General features: G+C 34.7%; 1 protein-coding gene across 1 annotated transcript; it reads right to left on the bottom strand.

Moving 5' to 3' along the window:
* Positions 1-9,406: 9,406 nt before the first annotated feature.
* Positions 9,407-18,450, bottom strand: LOC147406926 (pyruvate kinase isozyme A, chloroplastic-like). Its single transcript, XM_086435287.1, has 7 exons — positions 17,719-18,450; positions 17,473-17,560; positions 17,165-17,355; positions 14,029-14,147; positions 12,191-12,434; positions 11,692-11,926; positions 9,407-9,925 (listed from the first exon to the last, which is right to left on the bottom strand). The coding sequence occupies exons 1-7, from the start codon at positions 18,247-18,249 to the stop codon at positions 9,597-9,599; spliced, it is 1,737 nt and encodes a 578-aa protein (XP_086291413.1). The 5' UTR covers positions 18,250-18,450; the 3' UTR covers positions 9,407-9,596.
* Positions 18,451-21,916: the final 3,466 nt, after the last annotated feature.

Raw genomic sequence — 21,916 nt, forward strand, 5'->3', positions numbered from 1 at the left:
CAAATGGGAAAATAGTTTCTATTGTCACACCAATTTTTACTAAGAGCATTTCAAGATGTGCTAATGCTTCCACAATATCAAAAGAATTGGGGTTCTCTTAATAAAAGTTGGTGTGACAATAGAATCTCTCATATAAAAGTTCCAAGCTAGCATTTTAAAAATTGCCTTGAAGATAAGTTGGCGTGCGAAAAGAATCTCTCTTCCAGAACTCCAATCGAGAGCTTTAAAATATTGCCTTCAAGCTCACATATTTTTCATGATAAAGTTCAAGCCACTTATCTACTCCAAAGGGATGTACCTTCAAATCACTATTCTTTACTTTAAAACACATTAAAAAATTAAATATATATAATAAAAAGAGTATTATTATTGACACTCCAATGTTTACTCATTATATTTTAAGTTAAGAGGAAAAAAAAATAAGAGAATTACTATTATCACCCCAATTTTAACATATTGCACACCAATTTCTTAAACTGTTTATCACATCCCAAATTAAAAATTAACACACTCTACTACCATTACAAAAGTTTTTCTCAAATTATAATCTCAACATTACAAAACATTGTAACAAATTTCCATTAAGTTTGATTGATTAATTGATGTGATTTAATTTTTAAAATATTAAATAAAAAGAATTAAAAACTTGTAAGAGACAAAAGTGGTTACATGAAAAAAAAAAAAAAACAAAAAAAGGCTAAATGGAAGAAGAGTCGTGCTAGGATGACACAGGATTTACTAAGGTTGCAACTTGATTCGGGTTGATTCGGTTTAGAGCAAAATTAGAACCAAACCGACAAAAATAGGTTCCATTATATGAGAACTAGAACCAAGCCGAATTGATCTAGAATCGAACCAATCCAAATTGACATTAATTCGATTTTGGTTCGGTTCTGTTCGGTTCCATGGGTTGTCAAGAGATTCCCTCATTTTTTATTGAAGAGTAAAAATTCTCTATCTTTCCCATCGTTAGTTTGTTTTGCAGCTTAAAAGAGAGAGAGAGAGAGAGAGAGAGAGAGAGAGAGAGAGAAAAATGAACCGTCGACTATCGAAATTAAGAGGCAACTCGCAAGTCGCAGCCGCACCTCAACTACAAGAAACGAAAGAGGGAGATGAACTAATTGCAAGTCACAGGTCGCAAGTCGCAGGTCGTAGTCGCTGATCACAACCATAGGTCGCAATGGTAGAGACGAGAGAGAGATATGAACCGAAAGCAGCCGCACGCTGCAAGTCACAGCTACAAAGACGAGAAATGAGAGACGAGAGAGAGAGAGTAGAAGAGGGTTAAGGTTTTGCATTTTATTTTAAAATAGTATATTGGTTCGGTTTTCGGTTTGGTTCGATTATTTACAAATCCTGAATTAAAAATCGAACCGAACCCATCAATTCTTATTTTTTTTAATTCGAAATCAAACCATTACTTAGTTAAAATCGAACCAACCCAATCCAAAATTCACAAATTGATTCGATTCTTGATTTGAACCGAATTAAGTTGCACTCCTAAGATTTATTGTGATTCTCACAATTTTAACATGGAAATACATACATAACCGTAGATGATTCTTATTCGTTTCACAAGAAAATATATCTTTGGTTATGTTCACATCCCACATCAAACTTATGAGAATCACAATAACTACCATGTGTCATTCCAACATTTTCCATTGAAGAATGAATAGTCCAAGATTTTCAACGACTTTTGCAGGTATATTTAAATAGGATAATGTTGAATTACCATTGTGGAGGGGGCATTTCCACGTCAGAAATGCTCCTCATGATGTCATGATGTTACTCCAGCACCGACTCATTTAAATATTTGAAAATGGAATACAGCTGTAAGTCACGTTTATTGCCGAATTAGTGTTATTTGACGTTGGAGTCAACAGTTGAATCCGACACTGCAAGGCACTTTAATAAACTTAATCTGGTACACTATGTACTTTTTTCCGTATGAGTTTGTCTTCGTAAGTGACAAACGATGTAACAGCGTGGGACATGTGTTTCTTAGACAAAACTTTTAAGCGGACAGGCCGCTTCAAAATTTTGAAGCGGTATTCCAAATGCCACACATGGAATTTTAAGAGGTATTCCAAAAAAAAATTTCACGCAGGAATGTGAAATAAATTCAAAACGCCACATGTCTCGTAACGATGAAGGTTTCTTCAAAATTTTGAAGCGACCTGCCCTGTTCAACGTCGGATTCTGTGTTTCTAACCTCATTGAGGAGTCCAAGGAACCCTCCTCGTTATAATACACGTGGCGTTTGAATTTATTTCAGAACCCCTACATTTCCCACAAAATTTAAAGATCTCATTTTAATGCCCCATGTAATCCAACGGAGAGGGCTCCTTCAAAATTTTGAAGTGGGCTAACTGCCCCAAAGCTTTTGTCCCACATTGTGCTAATCTACGGTCCATTGATATTAGTATAGGTTTCTTAAGGATTCGTTGTTTATGAGAATAGAGTTTCTATTGTCACACCATTTTTTATTAAGAGTAATTAGAGATGTGTTAATGCTTCCATGATAACACAAGATGTGGAGCTCTCCTAATAAAAGTTGGTGTGACACTGAAATATTTCAAATAGAATGTCTAAGAAATTGTCACATGCTAACTCAGCATGATTTGTATTTAGCAAATTTTTTTTTTTTTGCTTACAGTGACGATAGTATAATGTCCTTTTTGACGCACGCCCATGAGCCCCTTGATGTGTTTGCTCACGTATGCACCAATACTACTTTCTATCACTTGGATGATTGGTAAGTTTAAAATTATTGTCCCATTGAGTCATGACTTGATGGAATGTATATCTACGATGATTTCAAAAGCTCAATGAAATTGTTCATTTGTAATTTTTAAAAATTGGGGGGTTTGATGGAATTTTAAAATTCTTAAGAGATCTACTTGAAATTTTGAATATTTTTAGTTCTCCAAATTATTTGAGCCAAGTGTCTCAAGACAATTTGCCACACTTCGAGAATCTCAAGTACGATTTATCTTTTCAAAAGGGTACTTTCATACAGAAATACGAGAGATCCAAGAGAAGATCATATCCAGCCATGATGTCCGTCTCATCAAGATCTTCAATTTGGCTGGTCCCGGGCTCAAATCAAAATGGAAATGATTTCGAGATTGGGCGAGAAAATGGGTTCACACATGATTTATTGCATTTTCAGAGAATTTTTTATTTTATTATTATTATTATTTTTTTTTTTTTTTGGTGTGTGTGTGTGCGCGCGCGTGTGGATGGAGATGCTGATCCATGTACAGTGGGGTATTTGTTGCTTCAAAATCTGAACTTTATCATGAAACAGGGGTATTTGTTGCTTCAAAATCTGACACTTTGTATTATATATAATACATGGGGCGGTTCATGGGCCATATGTAAAAATAATGATTTTTCAAAATATGGGTTACAGATTTTAGATTGAGCTGATTTTTTGTGATGATGGTCACTATGATGAGAAGATCATCCTCACAAAAAATCAGCTCAATTTGAAACTTCTAAATTAATCAAAAGTGATTTACAAATTATTTGTAAAAATTGACAAAAAATCAACAATTCACATTCTAAATCACTTTTAATGGGGTTAGATGTTTCAGATTGGGCTGATTTTTGTTTTCGGATAATCTTCCAATCATAGAAATCATCCTCACAAAAAATCAACTCAATCCCAAACTTCTAACTCATATTTTGAAATTTTATTAATGTTACATTGTTTTTACATATGTTTTTTCATACATCCCTTGATCTGTTCCCATAATACATATATCATTTACATAACTACTAAAAGAAATCACATTGGGTAATAAACAATGGATAATAGGTAGATACATATGTGTGTATGTGTGTTTTTTCTCGAGCAACAAATTGAATCAAGGAATTATGTCAATTTATCATAGAATACGACTTCAATTGAAACCCAATTGTTAAGACCATACACTCCAAAACTCATAATTCGATCATTTTTTGGTGGCTAGAAGGCATCCACAATTTCACATAAGCCAGTAGAATCCCGTACTAAACAAAGTTTATGGCTTCAATAATTTCAAACAATCTCAAAAAAAAAAAAAAAAAAAAAAACCAGTTGTAAAAAATAAATGACCACAAAACTAAAATTACAAATAACTAAATAAAATCCCAAACCTTTTTTATTTTACTGGGCCGGCCTATATAGTGGGCCAACAATGAAATTAACCGCCTTACTTCAATATGCACTCTTTAAAGTAGGAATTTTAATTTATTTAGAGAGGTGCTATTGGCACCCCAACTTTTAATGTTCTTTAATTTTTAATTTTTTAAATTATTTATCACATCCCAATTAAAGATTAAAGATTTGACTCAAATTATAATCTCAATATCACAAAACACTATAATACTTGAACAAACAATTTCAATAGTTGGTTACAATTACGATTAAACTCATATAAAATCCTAAATCCACAATAACAAAAAAATAGAAACCTAGTAACTAAAAAAAAAAAGGATAACTTCACCCCAACTTTTACTTATGCCAACCATTCACATATTTTCTTTATTTTTAATTAAAATTTAATAAGTAAAAGTTGGGTGCCACTAGCAACTCTCTTTCATTAGGAATCTTTAATTTTTCAAAATCCAATCATCCGGCAGCTAAAGATTAAAACACACTCTTCAAACATTACAAAAGTCTGACTATAATTATAATCTCTACATTTCAAAATATTGTAACACTTGTGCTCCTGGCAATTAAAATCTCATCATTTCTTATCTTTTGACGATTAAAAATAATAATAGTGGATAAGGTGAACAAGATGAAATTACACTTTTCCTTATATAATGCTAGGGTTAGAGTTTTCCACGCCAAGCGTCCTTTGATTCCGTGTGTAAGAACATTCTTCTGACCTCACTTGACGCCCAATGATAATACGTCATCTGACTGACATATTCCCCATGTGACTCGTCACATGATGATGTTTTTTTTTACCGTTTCCCTTCTTCCGCTTGGAGAAGGTTCGTGCTATTTGTTCTCCATGTTGACAATGCCTTCCAATCTTATGTTGCCGCATGGCCTTTTTCACCCTTAAGCTGTCCCACCTGTGCTAGGTTGTGGGGGTGCAAATCCCTCTATAAACAAAGATTAATGGGGAAATGTTTTTTGAAAAAAACTTAAATTAAATATTAATTTTAATAAAAGTTATAATTTTTTCAAAATTAAAAAAATAAACTTGAAGCAGCCATTGAAGAGCTGTTTTTGACAAATTACTAAAAAATCTCATGAAAAACACTAGTACAAGTGTCGTTATTGAAATTAACATGAAAACCTATATTTCACGAGTCATTTTTGATAAATTACTAAAACCCCCAATGAAAAATGACAGTACATGTGTTGTTATTCAAGTTAATATGAAAAATCTATCATTTAAGTGTAGGTTTTTCAAAGTTTACATGAAAAACTTCAACGGTGGAGTGGCAATGTGTGCTGTTAAGAAATTTCTTTATTAAGCTGATGAACCAATGGAAGGTTGCCATGTGCAATGAAAAATTACTAAAAATCCGACCTCCTTAACTGTTAAGAAATTTTCTCTCCACCAACCAATCAGACTTGTTTCTTCAATACACATGGCAACCTACCATTGGTTCATAGCTTAGCACAATAATTTCCTAACAACAAATTTGCACCTCAAAACAACAAAGTAACGTATATCTAGTGAAATTTTATTCTCTACAACCCTAAAGCATCGGATCATGTTTTGTTTTTGGATGCCCCAAAGTGGTACCAAAGACCCTTACTAAAAGTGAAATCCTTACTAACCTCGTAAGGACACTCAAACTCATGAAGATAATGGTAGACAACAATAGATCTGAAATCCTAAACAATCGATAAGAAAAATATTCAACAACTAATCGAAAAAAGACTTAGTGGGAGGAGAGAGGAAAAAGAAATGATGAATTGTATAACTGATGTGTTTTAATGGTGGACAAGGGCATTTAGATAAAACATCCAATTAGAGGAGAGAAAAATGGCTATTGAAGTGGCCTGTTTTCAAAAATGGCTCTTCAATGATCCTTTAGGTTTGTTTTTTGTAATTTTGAAAAAATCATAATTTTTATTAAAAATAATATTTAATTTAGATATTTTTTTTTAAATTTTCCCAAGATTAAAGCTCACGTTCAAACATTATAAAGGCTTGGCTCAAATTATAATCTCAACATTATAAAACACCATAATACTTGTGTTTGAGGGTAAACTTGGAGGTGTACTACAAACATACCTCTTTAAGAGAGTCCTTGTTTTAATATTGCTGTGTGTTTTTTATTATCACACCAATTTCTGAAGAGAACTGCTATTGACACCACAAATTTAACTTATTACATCCCAATTTCTTAAATTATTTATCACACTGCACTTAAAGATCAAAACACACAATCAAACATTACAAAAGTTTGATTAAAGTTATTACTCAAACATTACAAAGCATTATATACACGTTCAAACAATTTCAGCAATTGTTTACAATTAGGATTGACCCATATAAAATCCAAAATCTAAGAGAGAGAGAGAGAGAGAGAGAGAGAGAGAGAGGGAAGGTGTCTATTCGCACCCCAGAAATTTGCTACCATGTACCAACATGGATTCCCTTTTGGCTTCAAAGGCCAATATGTGGGAGTAAATACCAATTCCTACTAGCTCTGAATGCTCTATTATGTTGAGACTTGGGCGTTTTGTTTATCCAAGAAAAATTATGTTTATCCAAACATAAATTGGACAATCATATTACCACATAATTATATTATAAATATACATCAAAAGGGTTAAAGAGGTAGAAGAAAAAAAATAATAAAACTGAAGGGATACTGTCATATGTAATAGTCATCATCGTCATACATGAATATGTATGGGATGTTGTGGGATGTTGTGTGGGTGGTCCGGTCCCCTTCATATACAGGTTGGGATGACAAATGTCTTATTGTGTAGGTCAAGGTGTTGACCTCACATGGTTGGCAATCATCATCATCATACATGAACATATATGGGATGCTTATACGATTGTCCAAAATGGTGTGAATTTTATACTATAGTCAGTCGAAGGAGTTGTTAAATATTTGAAGGTCGTGGAACAATGAGCACACCACATCACCACTTTTTGACACGCCAAATTTAATATTATATTTGATTAAATGATTTTAACCTTTCATGGGCAGTGATAATCCAACTTGTTGCCCATTACAGAGATAGTGTATGACGATGGCATGCTCATTCTGAAGGAAATAAAACTTCTGCAAGAGCGTCTAGGTTTGCTCTCTAGGTCATACCTTTGAATTTCTACATGCCCCTTCACATAAAGTGGTTACTTACCGGCTGTCACATGAAAGGGTGAGATGGTGTGTGCGGCCCGTCAAGTACATGAAAAAAAAAAAAAGCAATGCTAAGAACGCAACCAAATACAAAATCTGGAACATATCAGACCCTTAATATACACGCCAAATAGATTATGTATTTACTTTTAGAGCCCAGATCCTATGCACCCGGGGTGGAGGATTGAAACAAGTACACATTTGCTGTTAACAAATTTCTGCACTAAGCTGATGAACCAATGCCAGGATGTCACGTGTATTGAAAACTACCTAAAATGGAAACTCTTAACCCTAAAGAAATTTTCTCTCCACCAACCAATCCCACTTGCTTTTGCAATACACATGGCATCATACCATGGGGTCATCAGCTTAACACAGAAATTTGAGCAGCCTGTGTTATTGAATAGGGTGCAACTTCGTTTGGTTTGAGGTCAAATTGGAATCGAACCGACATAGGTCAATTCCACTAAATAAGAATCAGAATCAAACCAAATTCCAATGGACCCAAACCGAACTAAAGTCAATTCGGTTCTACACATTTCTAATATTCTAAAAATTGTAAGTAATATTTTTTAATGAAAAAACAAACATATAATAAATATAAAATTTCATACAATAATCACTAATCTATCCATAAAAACTCATTAGTTTATCCATAAAAATCAATAATATATGTCTTAACTCCTAAAATAATTCATATATATATATATATATATAGGATCAGGATCCTTGTACACATATATCTACAATGTATTTTGTCCTATGTGAGCTAAAAGTTTTGGATTAAGCTGATTTTTGGTAAGGATGATCTCCTCACCATAGAGGTCATCCTCACCAAAAATCAGTGCAATCTGAAACTTTTAGCTCACATAAGACAAAACACGTTGTATATATATATTTATTGCATAGGGGTTCGATTCTATACAAGCATGATCTAAGAACTGAACCAAATTGATTGATTCTCCATTTTCGTAACCCGGAACCGAACCGCAACTTATTCCAAACCACCCCAAATCTATCGGTTTGGTTCGGTTCTCGGTTTGAACCGGACCAAGTTGCACCCCTATTATTGAACAGACACAACAATATAGAAACCAAACATCAGACTCTCGTAATTTCACAACAACAATATAGTTATTCCTGCTTCAAGCCTCCTAGTTCCATTTAGCATTCCAAAAAATGTCTCACCATGTACTCTCAGATTCTGTATATAAAGCAAGCACTTTAATTAAAAGCCATTACTAACACAGATACGCCAACACCAACAAAATTTGTCCACTTCTTCAGCAATCACCTAAGAGCCATGCCTAACACCTCTTTGAGTTCAAGTTCATGACACAACCATGCCCACTTGAGCAACTGAAATTCAATCTTCCGTCATGTGTACCATGTGCATGGTCCACCTACACATTGAGCCAGACACATGTGGCCCACCCACTCATTGAGCTAGACCTTGAAATTTTTGCAGCTTTAGGAAGGTCCATATCAACCAAAGCCCAAACCCAATTCTCCCATTAGTTTAAATTGAATCTCTTCATTCATCAATCTATCTAAAAAGAAACTAAAAATTCAAATCTTGTTTCATATAGATTTGATCTGACAATGTAAGCATGACATCCAACAATAAAATTTGAATCTGTCCAATCATCTAATGTAGAGCTAGGTCATGGAAGCCAGCAAATATGAGGCAGCTAATGGAAGATGAATGTTTAGAAAAAGTTAAGTGGATGAATATGGAATTCATGTACCCGTGCAATTGTGAATGTGGCCCATATGCACGTAAATTAGACTACATGGTCACATTGAACCAGTCTACGATGCATGTCGGAATTTTTGGCAGTCGATAGCAGAAGTCCACACTTATTGGCCAAACTACCACATCTTTACAAATGCCAACGATCTAATTAGACAAAGAATTACTCAGTATTACTTGTCCATCTGGAATTCCATTTTTTTACATATGTTTGAGAATAAGAAAATATTACGAGAGAATAGGGGAGATTATCCCCAACTTACTCAAGAAGAAATGCAAAAGCTTCAAGATATATAGCTATCAAATCCGAGCTCCTTTGAAAGAAAAACTAGTTCTATGCATTTCAACTCCATATTGTGTCTTAACATGGTTATAATGCAGGGCATATTCATTCTTTTACAGCATGAGAGAGAGCTAAATTGAAACTTCGAATACTAAGGCTGTAAAGATTACACTAATGATATAGAATTTCATGAAGAACATAGAAATGGAATACATTGACATACTAAACTATGGTCTTCACCTTAATCGATTGAAATACAGAAGGTGTCGCACAGTATGGGTTGACATCTGAGACCACCAAGACCACATCTCCCTCTTTTACCATCCCCTTTGTCTTTATAAGGTCAAGTGTTTTCCGAATGTTATCTTCCATGTCATCTGATAATTCAACTTGGAGAGGGATCACCCCCCACTGCAAATTCAGAGCCCTCCTAGTGCTGCTTTGGTCAGTGAATGCAAATATGGGAGGGTTAGGACGGTTGCGGGATAGAAGTGATGCCATAAATCCGTGCCTTGTGTATACAAAGATAGCGTCCACACCAAGGTTGTTAGCTGCAAGTAGAGTATTCATAAATTAGAACTTAAACAGAGTGGAGTTTTTCTATTTTTTACTTGCATATTCTCATTTTTGTTTAAAACTCAAATTGCTTGCCTGAGAAAAAGCATGTCAAATATTGATTGCTAAGTTTGAAATTGCCTCAGAAACGACCATTTTCATGGTTTAGGCGGAAATCTAAGCTACCCTATGCTAACCCAACACCATATGTGCTCAAGACCTTATCCATTCCATCTACAAGTCACTTTGACCCATGACAAAGGCATCTCTCTCTCTGTCACACAGAACCATGTGTGCTCAACACCTTGTACATCACTTTGATCTATGAGAGGTTACAATTACTATAGCTTTCAAGCGACAAGTTAATCAGACGGTACAGTATAAAGCTGGTATGGTTTGATGGCATTGATCTAAGAGTTACTATTTTGCCCTTTTGAACATGGCTTTGTGATTTTTCCCTGAATTAAGGTTTTCTACGTATATTCATGCGTTGTGTGGTTATTAATTTATTTTTTGTCCTCCTTAACAATTTTGCCCGAGGGTTTGTATTGGGGTAGCTTACTGCCCTAATTTGTTAGGGGTTCTCTTGCACCCAAGATAAGAGGCCCAAACAAATTGGAGGATAATTTATACTTCAGCGACATACTAGACTCGTCGCCCAATCAGACTACAAAAATGTAGTCTCATTTGCTTTGACACCACAATGCCCACCAACACAGAACTCAGCTCCCAATCTACTAATACCCTCTGCCAAAGAGGGCTTCGGATATATATAGTAGTTTTGCGGGAGAACCATTGTAATTTTATTTTGGCCAAATTGGTGTGGCTTCATTTTTTCCCTGATTTGTATTTTTTACGTAAATCCCTATTGTGTGGTTACTGATTTCTTGTTCATCCTTTTCAAAGATTTTGGCCGAAGGGAAAACTGTACTTTGAATTGGTAGGTTGTTAACCCTAATTAGTTAAGAGTAATTGGCCTTTTGAGCATAGTGACATTGGTGTGGCTGTGTGGTCCTTCCCTTATTTAAGGTTTTCCACACAAATTCTTGTGTTGTGTGGTTATTGATATGTTGTTCGTCCTATTAAAATAATTTCATATCCTAGGACTGTAGGTTGGAGATCCCCCTTCCCCCCCCCCCCCCAAACAATAAATAAATAAATAAAAATTCTGGACAGTAATTCAATATAATAAATATTTATTTTCAAAAATTGGTTAACACCTTTATGAGTTGTTTGTTTCATCATGAAAGCTGAATTTCACAGCCAAAAACACCAATATAATGAAGAAGAACTAGGAGAATCGACAAACTCATTTCCAAGAACAATTGCAAATATACTTTTAGCAATCCAGTCAGGCAAAGACTTTCCAAGTTGATACTGGGAGAGAATACTTTGACAATTTTCCTCACGGACCCACAGTTTATACCACCACTAGCCACCTTTATTTTAGCTCCACCCAAAAACCACTGTTGATAACACCCTAACAAACATACATCTCACCCATCTGACCCAATCTACTCCTAAAAAATTTGTTACATCAACCGATTTGTAATCTATTCGTGTTCTATGATTAGTATAGCTTTCAAGTGACAACCTTATCATCTGGAAAAATAAAATAAGATAAAAGCATATTTCCGGAGGGTAGTCTAATACAATAATTACTGAAAAATGGTTACACCACCATTTGTTGTTTGTTTCATGAAAGCTGAATTTCACAGCCAAAAGCATCAATATATCAAAGAAAACAAGAATAAGGACGTACCCATTTCCACAGAACAATTACAAATCTGCTCAGCAATCCGGTCAGGCAACGATACTCCAAGTTGACGCTGGGAGAGAAGACTTTGCCGGTTTTCCTCACGGGTCCATAGCTCCATACGCTCACTAGCCATTCGCAGGACAGAAAGAGCCTTGTCTCCATATGATCCAATCGCTGACTCACCAGATAACATCAAAGCATCGGCATACTGCCGAACTACCTCAGAAACATCTGCCACCTTTATTATTACAACAAAAGCAAGATGATGTTAACTCCAGGTTTAGCATATTATCCAGCCACAATAACTTAGATAATCTAACAAAGTGAAAAATATATAGGTATATAGTTGCCCTTAAAGGTAAGGATTCACTGATTCTTTTTTCTTTTTCTTTTAAAAACTTTTTGTAGGTCTGACAGATTTTTACTCTCCTTTTCCAAACAATTATATTTGCACTATAGAAAAGATAAGTTTGCATTTTTCCCCAAACCAAAAGCTTTAAACCTCGGCACGTGTTGGAGTCGGATATTCAACCATTGACTCAAGAAGTTGAGAAGCTACAATCACTGGCTTGTTTAATTGCCTGCAAAAACGAGTTATTTCCTCTTGGACTGCCGGAATCTGTTCAAGTGGAATTTCTACGCCAAGATCACCACGAGCCACCATGATTCCATCAGAAGCCACTACAATATCTTCCAAATTCTGAAGAGATTCCAAGCTCTCGACCTTTGCCAAAACTCTTATGAAGCTGTAAAATAATAAACTTTCTGTTTTTAATAAACCAAAGATCAGTTGATGAGTAGCAGTAGAAATCCACCTAATAAAGGGAATTGCAGTTCAATCTGATTTTCTAGGAATATACACAAATGAAATAAGGCATTGATATTTTAAAGACCATCACAGCGCTTTTAGTGAAAAAAGAGACTAAACTATATACCTTAAATATTACTACAGGACCGTGATCAAGGCTGAATTCTGGAAAGTTGAGCAGAAGCAAAATTAAATGATTTGTTTAAAGGGTTAATGTGTGTGTGTGTGTGTGAGAGAGAGAGAGAGAGAGGTACCAAGGATTAATCTTAGCTGCATTCTTTAAATAAGGCAATCAAAATCCAAAAAAAATATCCTTTCTAATATCTAAAGGTGGCACAAGGTGAACCACAGCCAATGTCGAGAGAAATCAATAAGATCACACAATAACTTAAATATTTTAGGAATGCCTTGTATGTTACTCCATTATAGAAAATGTACTTTTTCAGATTGAAGGTCTTCATTCACAATAGACGAAAATAAAATAGCATAAGCAAGACAAATTTTTTCTAGAATATTCAACAATCCCACAAATACAGAAATTGTATGGTCATGTGCATTGAGGCAAGAAATGATATGCAAGGAGAAATAAACTAGACAAGGATCCATAGCAAAGAGAGTCTTGACATATAATGACCACAATGATTGTATATCTTGAGAATCCAAACGAAATGTGTTTCACTCGACAGTTACCATCTAGCGTTAAAGAATCCAACCCTAATTAAATGAGCCAGGATACCAATATATGATAAGGATCAAGACCGATGTGGTGTGGATATGACATTTATATTAACTGATTGTTGTAATGTCTTGTAACTGCCATGGATAATGGGAAGGTTTTGTAACTTACGTAACCTCTTGTAACTGCAAAAACCTCTATAAATTTAAAGGGAAATGAACAGCTAAGAAAGAAGACAGCCTTCTCCCATCTTTTCTTTGCTGTAATTATATTACAGTACTCAGTTAACAGAAAGCGAATGGTTTCTCGCAGAACCTAGATGATGACTGAAAATTGGGCATGGAAAATATCATCCAAAGTGAAATCAACAGTATGGAACAATTTAAGAGAACACAAAAAGAAAAGGAAACCAATATATTAAATAAAATGTGTAAACATGCGTCTAAAATAAAACACTTAGATGAAGAACTAGGAAATAAAATGATTCATCAGATAAAAAAACTGATATGAATGAGTTTATGCATGGTTCAAACTTTCATTCCATTTTAAAATGTTTTATTGGAACATTTCAGTTTCGACCAAAAGCCGGAGACCAGAACGAAACATTGACCCTGAAAGTAGAATGCTTTGGATTGTCTCATAGTATTTCAGGATTTCTCATAATGTTTTGGATCATCTTGGTTTTTATCCTGATAGGAACATTGCCTCAATACGAGATTTTAAACCTTGAGTGTATGCCATATTGATTGATGGAATGAATAAGATTATGCCATATTGATTAAGGCCAAAAGAAAACTATTAAGTGAAATAAATTATAAAGCTTTCACTTTTGAGGAATGTGTTTTTTTCTTCTTACTCTGATAATTTTGTGGAGAGGTAGTTCTTTAGAAGTTTGATGTCATTGGCATCCTTTACAAATGATAGAGCAATAAAATCAACTCCTTCAGAAATCCCAAAGTCGATATCATCCCAGTCCTATAAATCATACAAGTTAAGTTCAATTATGAGCCTTAACAGACTGCAGGCAATATAAATAGAAAAAGGATGCACCAGTCAAAGATTAGCACAAAAATAGATTACAACATCCTGAGTGCAGCATTGATTTCCTCTTATAGCTCAAGAACTAGCAGTTTAAAGCATCAACCAGCCCAGAATTCAATATGCTGATGGTTTTAAACAAAATTCTAAGATGACAATTTCATCATTATTAACAATGGACAAGGGGAATCTTAAAAACTGGTAAAGTGATTAGAAACTAGCAAAAGTCTTCCAAAATCGATGCACTAGCAAGATTCCACTCCTTTCCTTAGAAGGGACCACTACCTATTCAGCACCTTTGCCACAAGCACTATCCCAGATTTAGTTTTAATCTTGTAATTTGATAATGAATGAATAAGTTTTTGACTAATATATAAAACTTTGATAATCTAGATTATTAAATAAAACCCAAGAGAACAAAATTCTAGTGAATCTCTTTTATTGCAACAATTTTTTTTTTCCAAAGAAAACGATTTCTAACTATTGAGCACACTAGCTTAGGTTAAGGTTTATGTTTGTTCAAATTCAACTAATATATAGCAACAATTTGTTTTGACAAAGACAATGAACCAGAACGTTGGATAGAAAAGATGTGTATAAAATCAGTTTGTGTGTACAACTGAAAAGAAAATATATAAATTACTCTGTTCCGTTAGGTGGATAAAACCAATGATTTCAGATGCTGAGGTGTGAGGCAATGCACTTGATAGTAAATAACAATTTTATGTTTATTGCAAAAATATTACTGAACAATGTTTATAAATAATATTCTCTGCATAATACTAAATCTTTATTAAGAATCAAATCATCTCAAAAATGTTCTTAGCATATATTACTATTGTGAAACAATAGATGATGAAAGATAGTGATGCATATTATTATTGTGTATCTAATTGTATAATATCATTTATCATGGGTAATATTGTAAATATACATGTAACACAAATAATATAAATTGATCCTATTAGGGTTGGAGGAAGGATCAAAGATTCTTCTCCCCTCCAATTTGTCTTCTTTAAACTCTTTGTTTTTGATATACAAATCCAGAATCTTGTTCTGCAAATCCACAAGGAGAACTAATCAATCTGATTTTTTCCAAAATTTCTTCTCCTCTTTCTCTCTATCTTCTCTAAAACCTTAGATCAGTTTCTACATCATCTTTATTCACTCACCATCGGCCACAAGGTGTGACACTTCTCCTTTTATATGTTGACGATATACTTATTACTAGAAGCGATGATGAGGGTATCTAGCACCTCAAGCATACTTTGCATCATTCCTTCAAAATGAAAGACCTTGGACCATTGACTTATTTTCTTGGGTCGGAGGTTCATCGTTCACCTCGTGAATATTTGGTGAATCAGTGGAAATATACCATGTATCTAATCAAATTGGCACAACTAACTGATGATAAGAAGGTTGACACATCTATGGAGCTTAATGTGAAATATTCTAAGGATGATGGAGTGCTCATGTCAGATGCTACCCTCTATAGACAGTTAGTGGGAAGTCTCATTTACTTGACTATGACGCACCCTGATATTTCCTGGGTTGTCCAAGTTTTGAGTCAATTTGTTTCCTCTCCCGAAACGTACGTCTTACCGCTGTCCATTGTATCATTCATTATCTATAAGGAACAACCACTAGAGGATTGTTATTTTCCTCTACTTCTTCTATCTAGCTTTGAGCTTATGCAGATGCAGATTGGGCTGGATGTCCTGACACACGCCGTTCTACCACAGGTTGGTGTGTCTTTATTGGTGATGCTCTCATCTCATGGCAAGAAACAAGCGATTGTTTCCAAATCATCTGCCAAGGCCGAATATCGTGCTATGTCCTCAGCTTGCAGTGGAATTGTATGGTGGCGTGGTCTTTTTCAAGACCTTGGTATATCTTTTTCTACCCCAACACCTCTCTATGCTGACAGCATGATTGCTATTCGCATTGCTTCTAATCCTGTATTCCATGAACGAACTAAACACATCAAGGCAGATTGTCATTTTATTAGAGATCAATTTCTTGCAGGCACCATATCACTTCCTCACATTGCTACTCAATATCAAATTGCCGATATCTTTACAAAAGCAATGACTCATGCTCGCCATGATTCCCTAGTTGACAAACTGATGTTATCACCACATCAGTTGAGGAGGAGTGTGAAACAATAGATGATGAGAGATAGTGATGCATATTATTATTGTGTATCTAGTTGTATAATATCATTGAATCATGGATGATATTGTAAATATACGTGTAACACAAATAAATTGATCCTATTAGGGTTGGAGGAAGGATCGAACATTCTTCTCCCCTTCAATTTGTCTTCTTTAAACTCTTTGTTTTTGTTCTGCAAATCCAGAATCTTGTCCTTGGTGTAGGTTGACAACTATTTTATATTCAAATGTGTTTATTAATACTCCAATTATGATGCATGCCAACGACAACAAAAATAGAGAGAGGGAGAGAGAGAGAGAGAAGAATAAGAAAAAGAAAAGATGAACAGAGAGGAAGAAAACAGAAAATATAATTAATATAAAGTTCTAAAAAAATAGAAAAATTAACATGCAAGGTGTAAACCTCAATGAAAAGAAGTACGCCTTCTCATATTGAAGTGTAGGCCTTTTGGACACCTCTTGGTCTAAGGCATATGCCTCAACTGTTTTTTATGTTCTTTTCTTATACCTTCAAGGCGTATGCCACACACGTCTTTAAAAACTAATGTTCTTAAAACAAAACAATGCTATAATGTTGATAGTTGACTACATTAAGAAATTACCATGACATTCAAGGAGATTGTGAACCAAAGGATTCCCATACCATTTGAAATGAGAAATGGATTATGTTACTACTTGCTAGGTTCATCATGGTCTTCCAAACCAAAAGGCAAGCAAAAGCTCTCAGCCAAATAGCATCACAAGAAACAAGATATAATAGCACAGGTATATAAATTTGACCTTTGTTGATAAAGTAGGTAGCCCAAAATTCTTTCCTACAAGTTTCCCATCTCTCCAAAAGCTCAACTTGGCTCGAGGTAGAAGCAGACCAGGGTCAATGCATTTGCAACGCAAATCATTTCCAACTTTTTCAATTACTTCAAAGCTCGTCATTCCACCATCAATAACGAGTTCATCGCCCACTGTTATACCTGCCACAAATTCATCGGAAAAAAAAAAAACTCAAAAAATGGAAGTAATGGTAATTGGGTAATATTTTCCATCTTGTCCGCGAGAAACCTTAACTCATCCTACATTGGTATGCATACCTTCGGAAAACCCTTCATAGTTCGCTTGTACCGTAAATGGACGAAAACCCTCAAACTTTTGGGTCGTAAACGTCCAGATCGACCCATCCTATTTCCCAAATGTATAAACATTATTAATATCCCAATGTAAACACAATAAAAAAATGCAATTTTTAGGACAAATCAGACAAATTTCATTCAAATATCTCATAATTATAGATTTGCAGATTATAAAATTGGACCTATTCATAGTTTGCTAGAGCTTACCTCGGCTTTGACAGAGGAACCACTTCCATGATCAACCATATGCATCTGACTACCTTCAGTGTCGATCATCAAAGAAATACAAAACCCCTTTTCTTCATTCAACTTCTTAATGTTCCTAATCACATCTCGATGCCATTCCCTTGTGTTATGACACATGTTAAGCCTCGCAATATTCATGCCTCCCAAAGCCAATCTTTCCAATTCATACAAAGAACTACAAGAAGGACCAATCGTACATACAAGTTTCGTCTTTCTCATCCCCAGAAACCCCTTTTCCTTCAATTCTCCCTCTGATACAACATCGAATCCCAAAGACACCTCGGATAATGGAGAAGAGCGAGAATCCTCAATTTCCCCCAAATTGACCTGCAGCGAAGATCGGATTCTAGTACTACCAGCACATAACCTAAGATAAGGGAAAATTTTGGGAAGACAAATCGAAACACCAAAGAACTGGTTCTTTAATGGAAAGTTTGGTTTTTTCGCGAAGATCTGACGAGACAAGAAAAGCGAATCGCTGGTGACAGCCATGGATTCTTAGAGTATGATTTTGATCTGAACTGATATAGAGGTTTTGAAGGAAAGATGATCAAATTTGGTTTTGGTGGTTGATTAAGAGTAGAAGAGAAGCTGAGATAGAAAGATTTGGCGCGATTTTGGTTGAAATCTCCGCCATTTTGTTGTTTGTTATTTAGAATAGAATCGATGATCACGAGGGTTAAGAAAAGAGAATATTCCATGATTTTCAACGACTTTTGCAGGTATATTTAAATATTTGAAAATCGAATACAGCTGTTATAAGTAGAGTTTATTGGCGGGTAAGTGTGTTCGCCATTGGATTCAACGGTTGTATCAGACACAGTAAGGCACTTTAATAAAGTTATCTGGGCACACTGTGCGCCTTTCGTCCGTACAAGTTTGTCTTCCCACGTGACAAACGATTTAACACTTGCATGGTTTTTAAACTCGTCCGAGACCGAGACGTATCGCCCGAGTTAACTCGGTATCAACGCTGAACGAGACCAACTCACAAAGTCATTTTTTTGACCGAGTTTTATGTCTCACGTTATATTTTTTGAGTTATCTCACGAGATGTCTCAAACGTATCCAAAAACTCGTCCGAGACGATTCGGTATCGGGGCTGAACGAGACGAGACGCGATACCAAGTTTAAAAACCATGTTTAACAGCGTGCGCCATGTGTTTCTAGGAGAAAACTTTGAAGCGGGCAGCCCACTTTAAAATATGAAAAAACCTCTTCACTGGATTACACGTGGCATTTTCAAGGAACATTCTAAATTTTTTGCATGTAAGGTAGGGATGTGTTAATGGAAAGTCGAAAATTCGAATTCAAAAAATCAGATATTATTCAAAATTTTTGGATATCGGATTTGAATTCGGATAATTTTATATATTCGAATCCTTATCAGATATGGATTCAGATATTAACATTTCAAATCCGATAATATCCCATTTGAAATGATATATAATATACTATTTTATTTATTTTATTTTTTATATAAATAATATAATATATATTATTTTATTTTATTTATTTATTATATATATAGTATAATATATAATAGGTTTTTTAAATAATAAAAAATCAATTGGATAAGGAAAAATTATATTTTTTTTAATATACAAATTATTCGAATTCTAATCGGATATTATCTGATATCCGATAGGATAATCGGATTTGAATTCGGATAGAGTTTTAGAACATTCGTTGGATTTGAATTCGAATTCAAATATCAGATAAAAATTTCGGATTCAGATTCAAATATTGTTGTATCAAAACTAATAAGCATCCGTTGACTGCCCTATTGTAAGGGCATGTAATAAGTTTAAAACACCACATGCTTTGTAAAGAAGAAGGTTTGCTTCAAATTTTGAAATGGCCTACTCGCTTCAAAGTCGAACTCTATGTTTCTAGCCTTATAGAGCATAACTTCCATCGTAAGGTCCAAATGGGAAAACAGATTCATTGATATTAGTATTGATTTCTTATGGATTTGTTGGTTATGGGAAGAGAGCTTCTACAGTCACACCAATTTTTACTAAGAGCATTTCAAGATGTGTTGATGCATGCAAGATATTACAAGGATTGGGATGCTCTTTATAAAAGTTGGTGTGACAATAGAACCTCTCTTATAGAAATTCTTAGGAATTTAGTCACATACCAACTAAAACGTGAGTTGTCATTAGTATTTTTGCTTAAGATTAGATAACCTCTGTAGACTACACTCACACCAACTTATTTTAGTACATGAAATCGTTATGGCACCCCAATAATGAGTAAAGACATATGTTGCACTTCTTCAAAGATTTTCAAGTAGCATAGTTGTAGGGCATGTTTGATTGCAAAAAAAATCAAAATCAAAATCTATGAAAGTTGAGATTCATTAAAATATTAAAGGTATGTTTGATTGCACATGACAAATAGGATGGAACATGACATTTTTCATGTGTTTGATTGTATTTTTTCATAAAAATTTATTTTTAACTTCAATCAAGAAGTCCACCAAAACATGGATTTTACTTTCTCACTCCCATGAGTAGGAAAGTGAAATACATTTATATTTTTCATCCCCAAAATATCTTGATCTTCTTCCCCACTATCACCACCACCACCACATTCAACATCACCGCCGCCATTGTCACCATCACCGCACACCTTCTCTCCTTCTCTATTTTCTTCTTCTTCCCTCACCTCCGCCACCACCACCATGTCCTCCCACTCCCTCTTCCTCTTCCTCCTCATCTTCTTCTTCCTCCTATTCTTCTTTATCTTCCTCTTCTTCATCTTCTTTTCCCTTTTTATTTTTTTTAAAGTAGCACCAAACAATGTATTTTACTTTTCCATCATTTCATTTTTCCATGGATTTTGATTTCCCATGCAATCAAACATACCCTAAGTGAAAAAATGAGGCATCAAGGAAAAAAATATAGAGAGAAAGATACCATCATTCGATTTCACTGAGAAACTCCCTCAGTCGGAGTGTTTCACACATTAGCTAGGCCTATGATTTGTATAGACCAAGGGCAAAAACTCATCGCTTACAACATTATACAAGGAAAAAAAACAAAATTAAAGGAGAAAGGACGATTGTTATGACAAAATAAGGGAAGAAGAGAGAGAGAGAGAGAGGTGGTGGTGGTTGGCGATGATGGTGACAATGATAATAAAGGGGATGTAAAAGAAGAAAAGAGATAGGGGAGGCAGTCGAAGTTGGTGGTGACAATGATGAAGGTGTGGGAGGGAGAGTGAGAGATGAGGCTGAAAATTCTTTTTCCATGAAAAAGCAAAAGCAAAATTTATTTATTTATTAAATAGAAAATCATATGCTAATTATTGAATAAAGAGAGATGGTATAGCCCAACTGCAAATTTATGCTAATTATTAATTAGATTGACAGTCCGAACATCTTCATACCTATTTGCTCAATATGTAGATTATTCCATGTATTTTCTCATAGAATGGAGATATAGACTTTGACCTGAGCCCTCCAAAAACACTTTTGAGGATTCATACGCATAACATTTTGAACGTTATTACTATAATGATCATTGTCTCTAAAATAAAGAATAATGATGAATACACACGATTTTGGTACGTGATTGGTATGTTGCTGATTTGGCAAGGACACATAATCACATATATTTTTCCTATGTATCCTAAAGAAAAAGATCTATGGTTATGTGCCCTTGCCACATCAGCTGTGTGCTAACCGCATATAAAAAATTTTGTGCATTCATCACGACTTTAAAAGAAAAGAAAACTCACCCACAAAAGGTTTGGGACTTGCCAAATGAGTCATGTTCCTCCATTTCATCGTGTAGGAGTGTTGTTTTTTTGCTCATAGGCCAACAGTTGTTTGACATGTGACGTGAATGACATCAGCAATGAAAGAGAAAGTTTCTCTCTCTTATCAGCACGTCTTTTGCCCACAAATTTATTTTTTAAGATTTCAAATCTTAGAAAAGTTCGTTGGGCCCACATTCATTATCACATGTAAAACAACTGTTGGATTGTGAGCAAAAAATCACTCATCGTATGGAGCAATAATTGTCCAAAAATAAATAAACAAGAACTCATTTATTCAAAAATAAAAATAAAAAAAATCTTTTTATTGGTGCCAAATCCACTAACGTAAAGTCTACCAAAGAAAACTCTTTTATCTCCCCATAAAATATAA

Source organism: Akebia trifoliata, chromosome 3, assembly GCF_017979445.1.
Source record: "Akebia trifoliata isolate Shusen 1 chromosome 3, ASM1797944v1, whole genome shotgun sequence".
NCBI lineage: Eukaryota > Viridiplantae > Streptophyta > Magnoliopsida > Ranunculales > Lardizabalaceae > Akebia > Akebia trifoliata.

Bases quoted from the DNA above. Each gene is read 5' to 3' on its own strand.
- LOC147406926 (XM_086435287.1), bottom strand. From the start codon at position 18,249: ATGGCTGTCACCAGCGATTCGCTTTTCTTGTCTCGTCAGATCTTCGCG. The intron at 17,356-17,472 runs GTATGCATACCA...AATTTGTGGCAG, and splicing joins CTATGAAGGGTTTTCCGAAG to GTATAACAGTGGGCGATGAA. The intron at 12,435-14,028 runs GTAAGAAGAAAA...ATTATTTTACAG, and splicing joins CTCTCCACAAAATTATCAGA to CTTCATAAGAGTTTTGGCAA.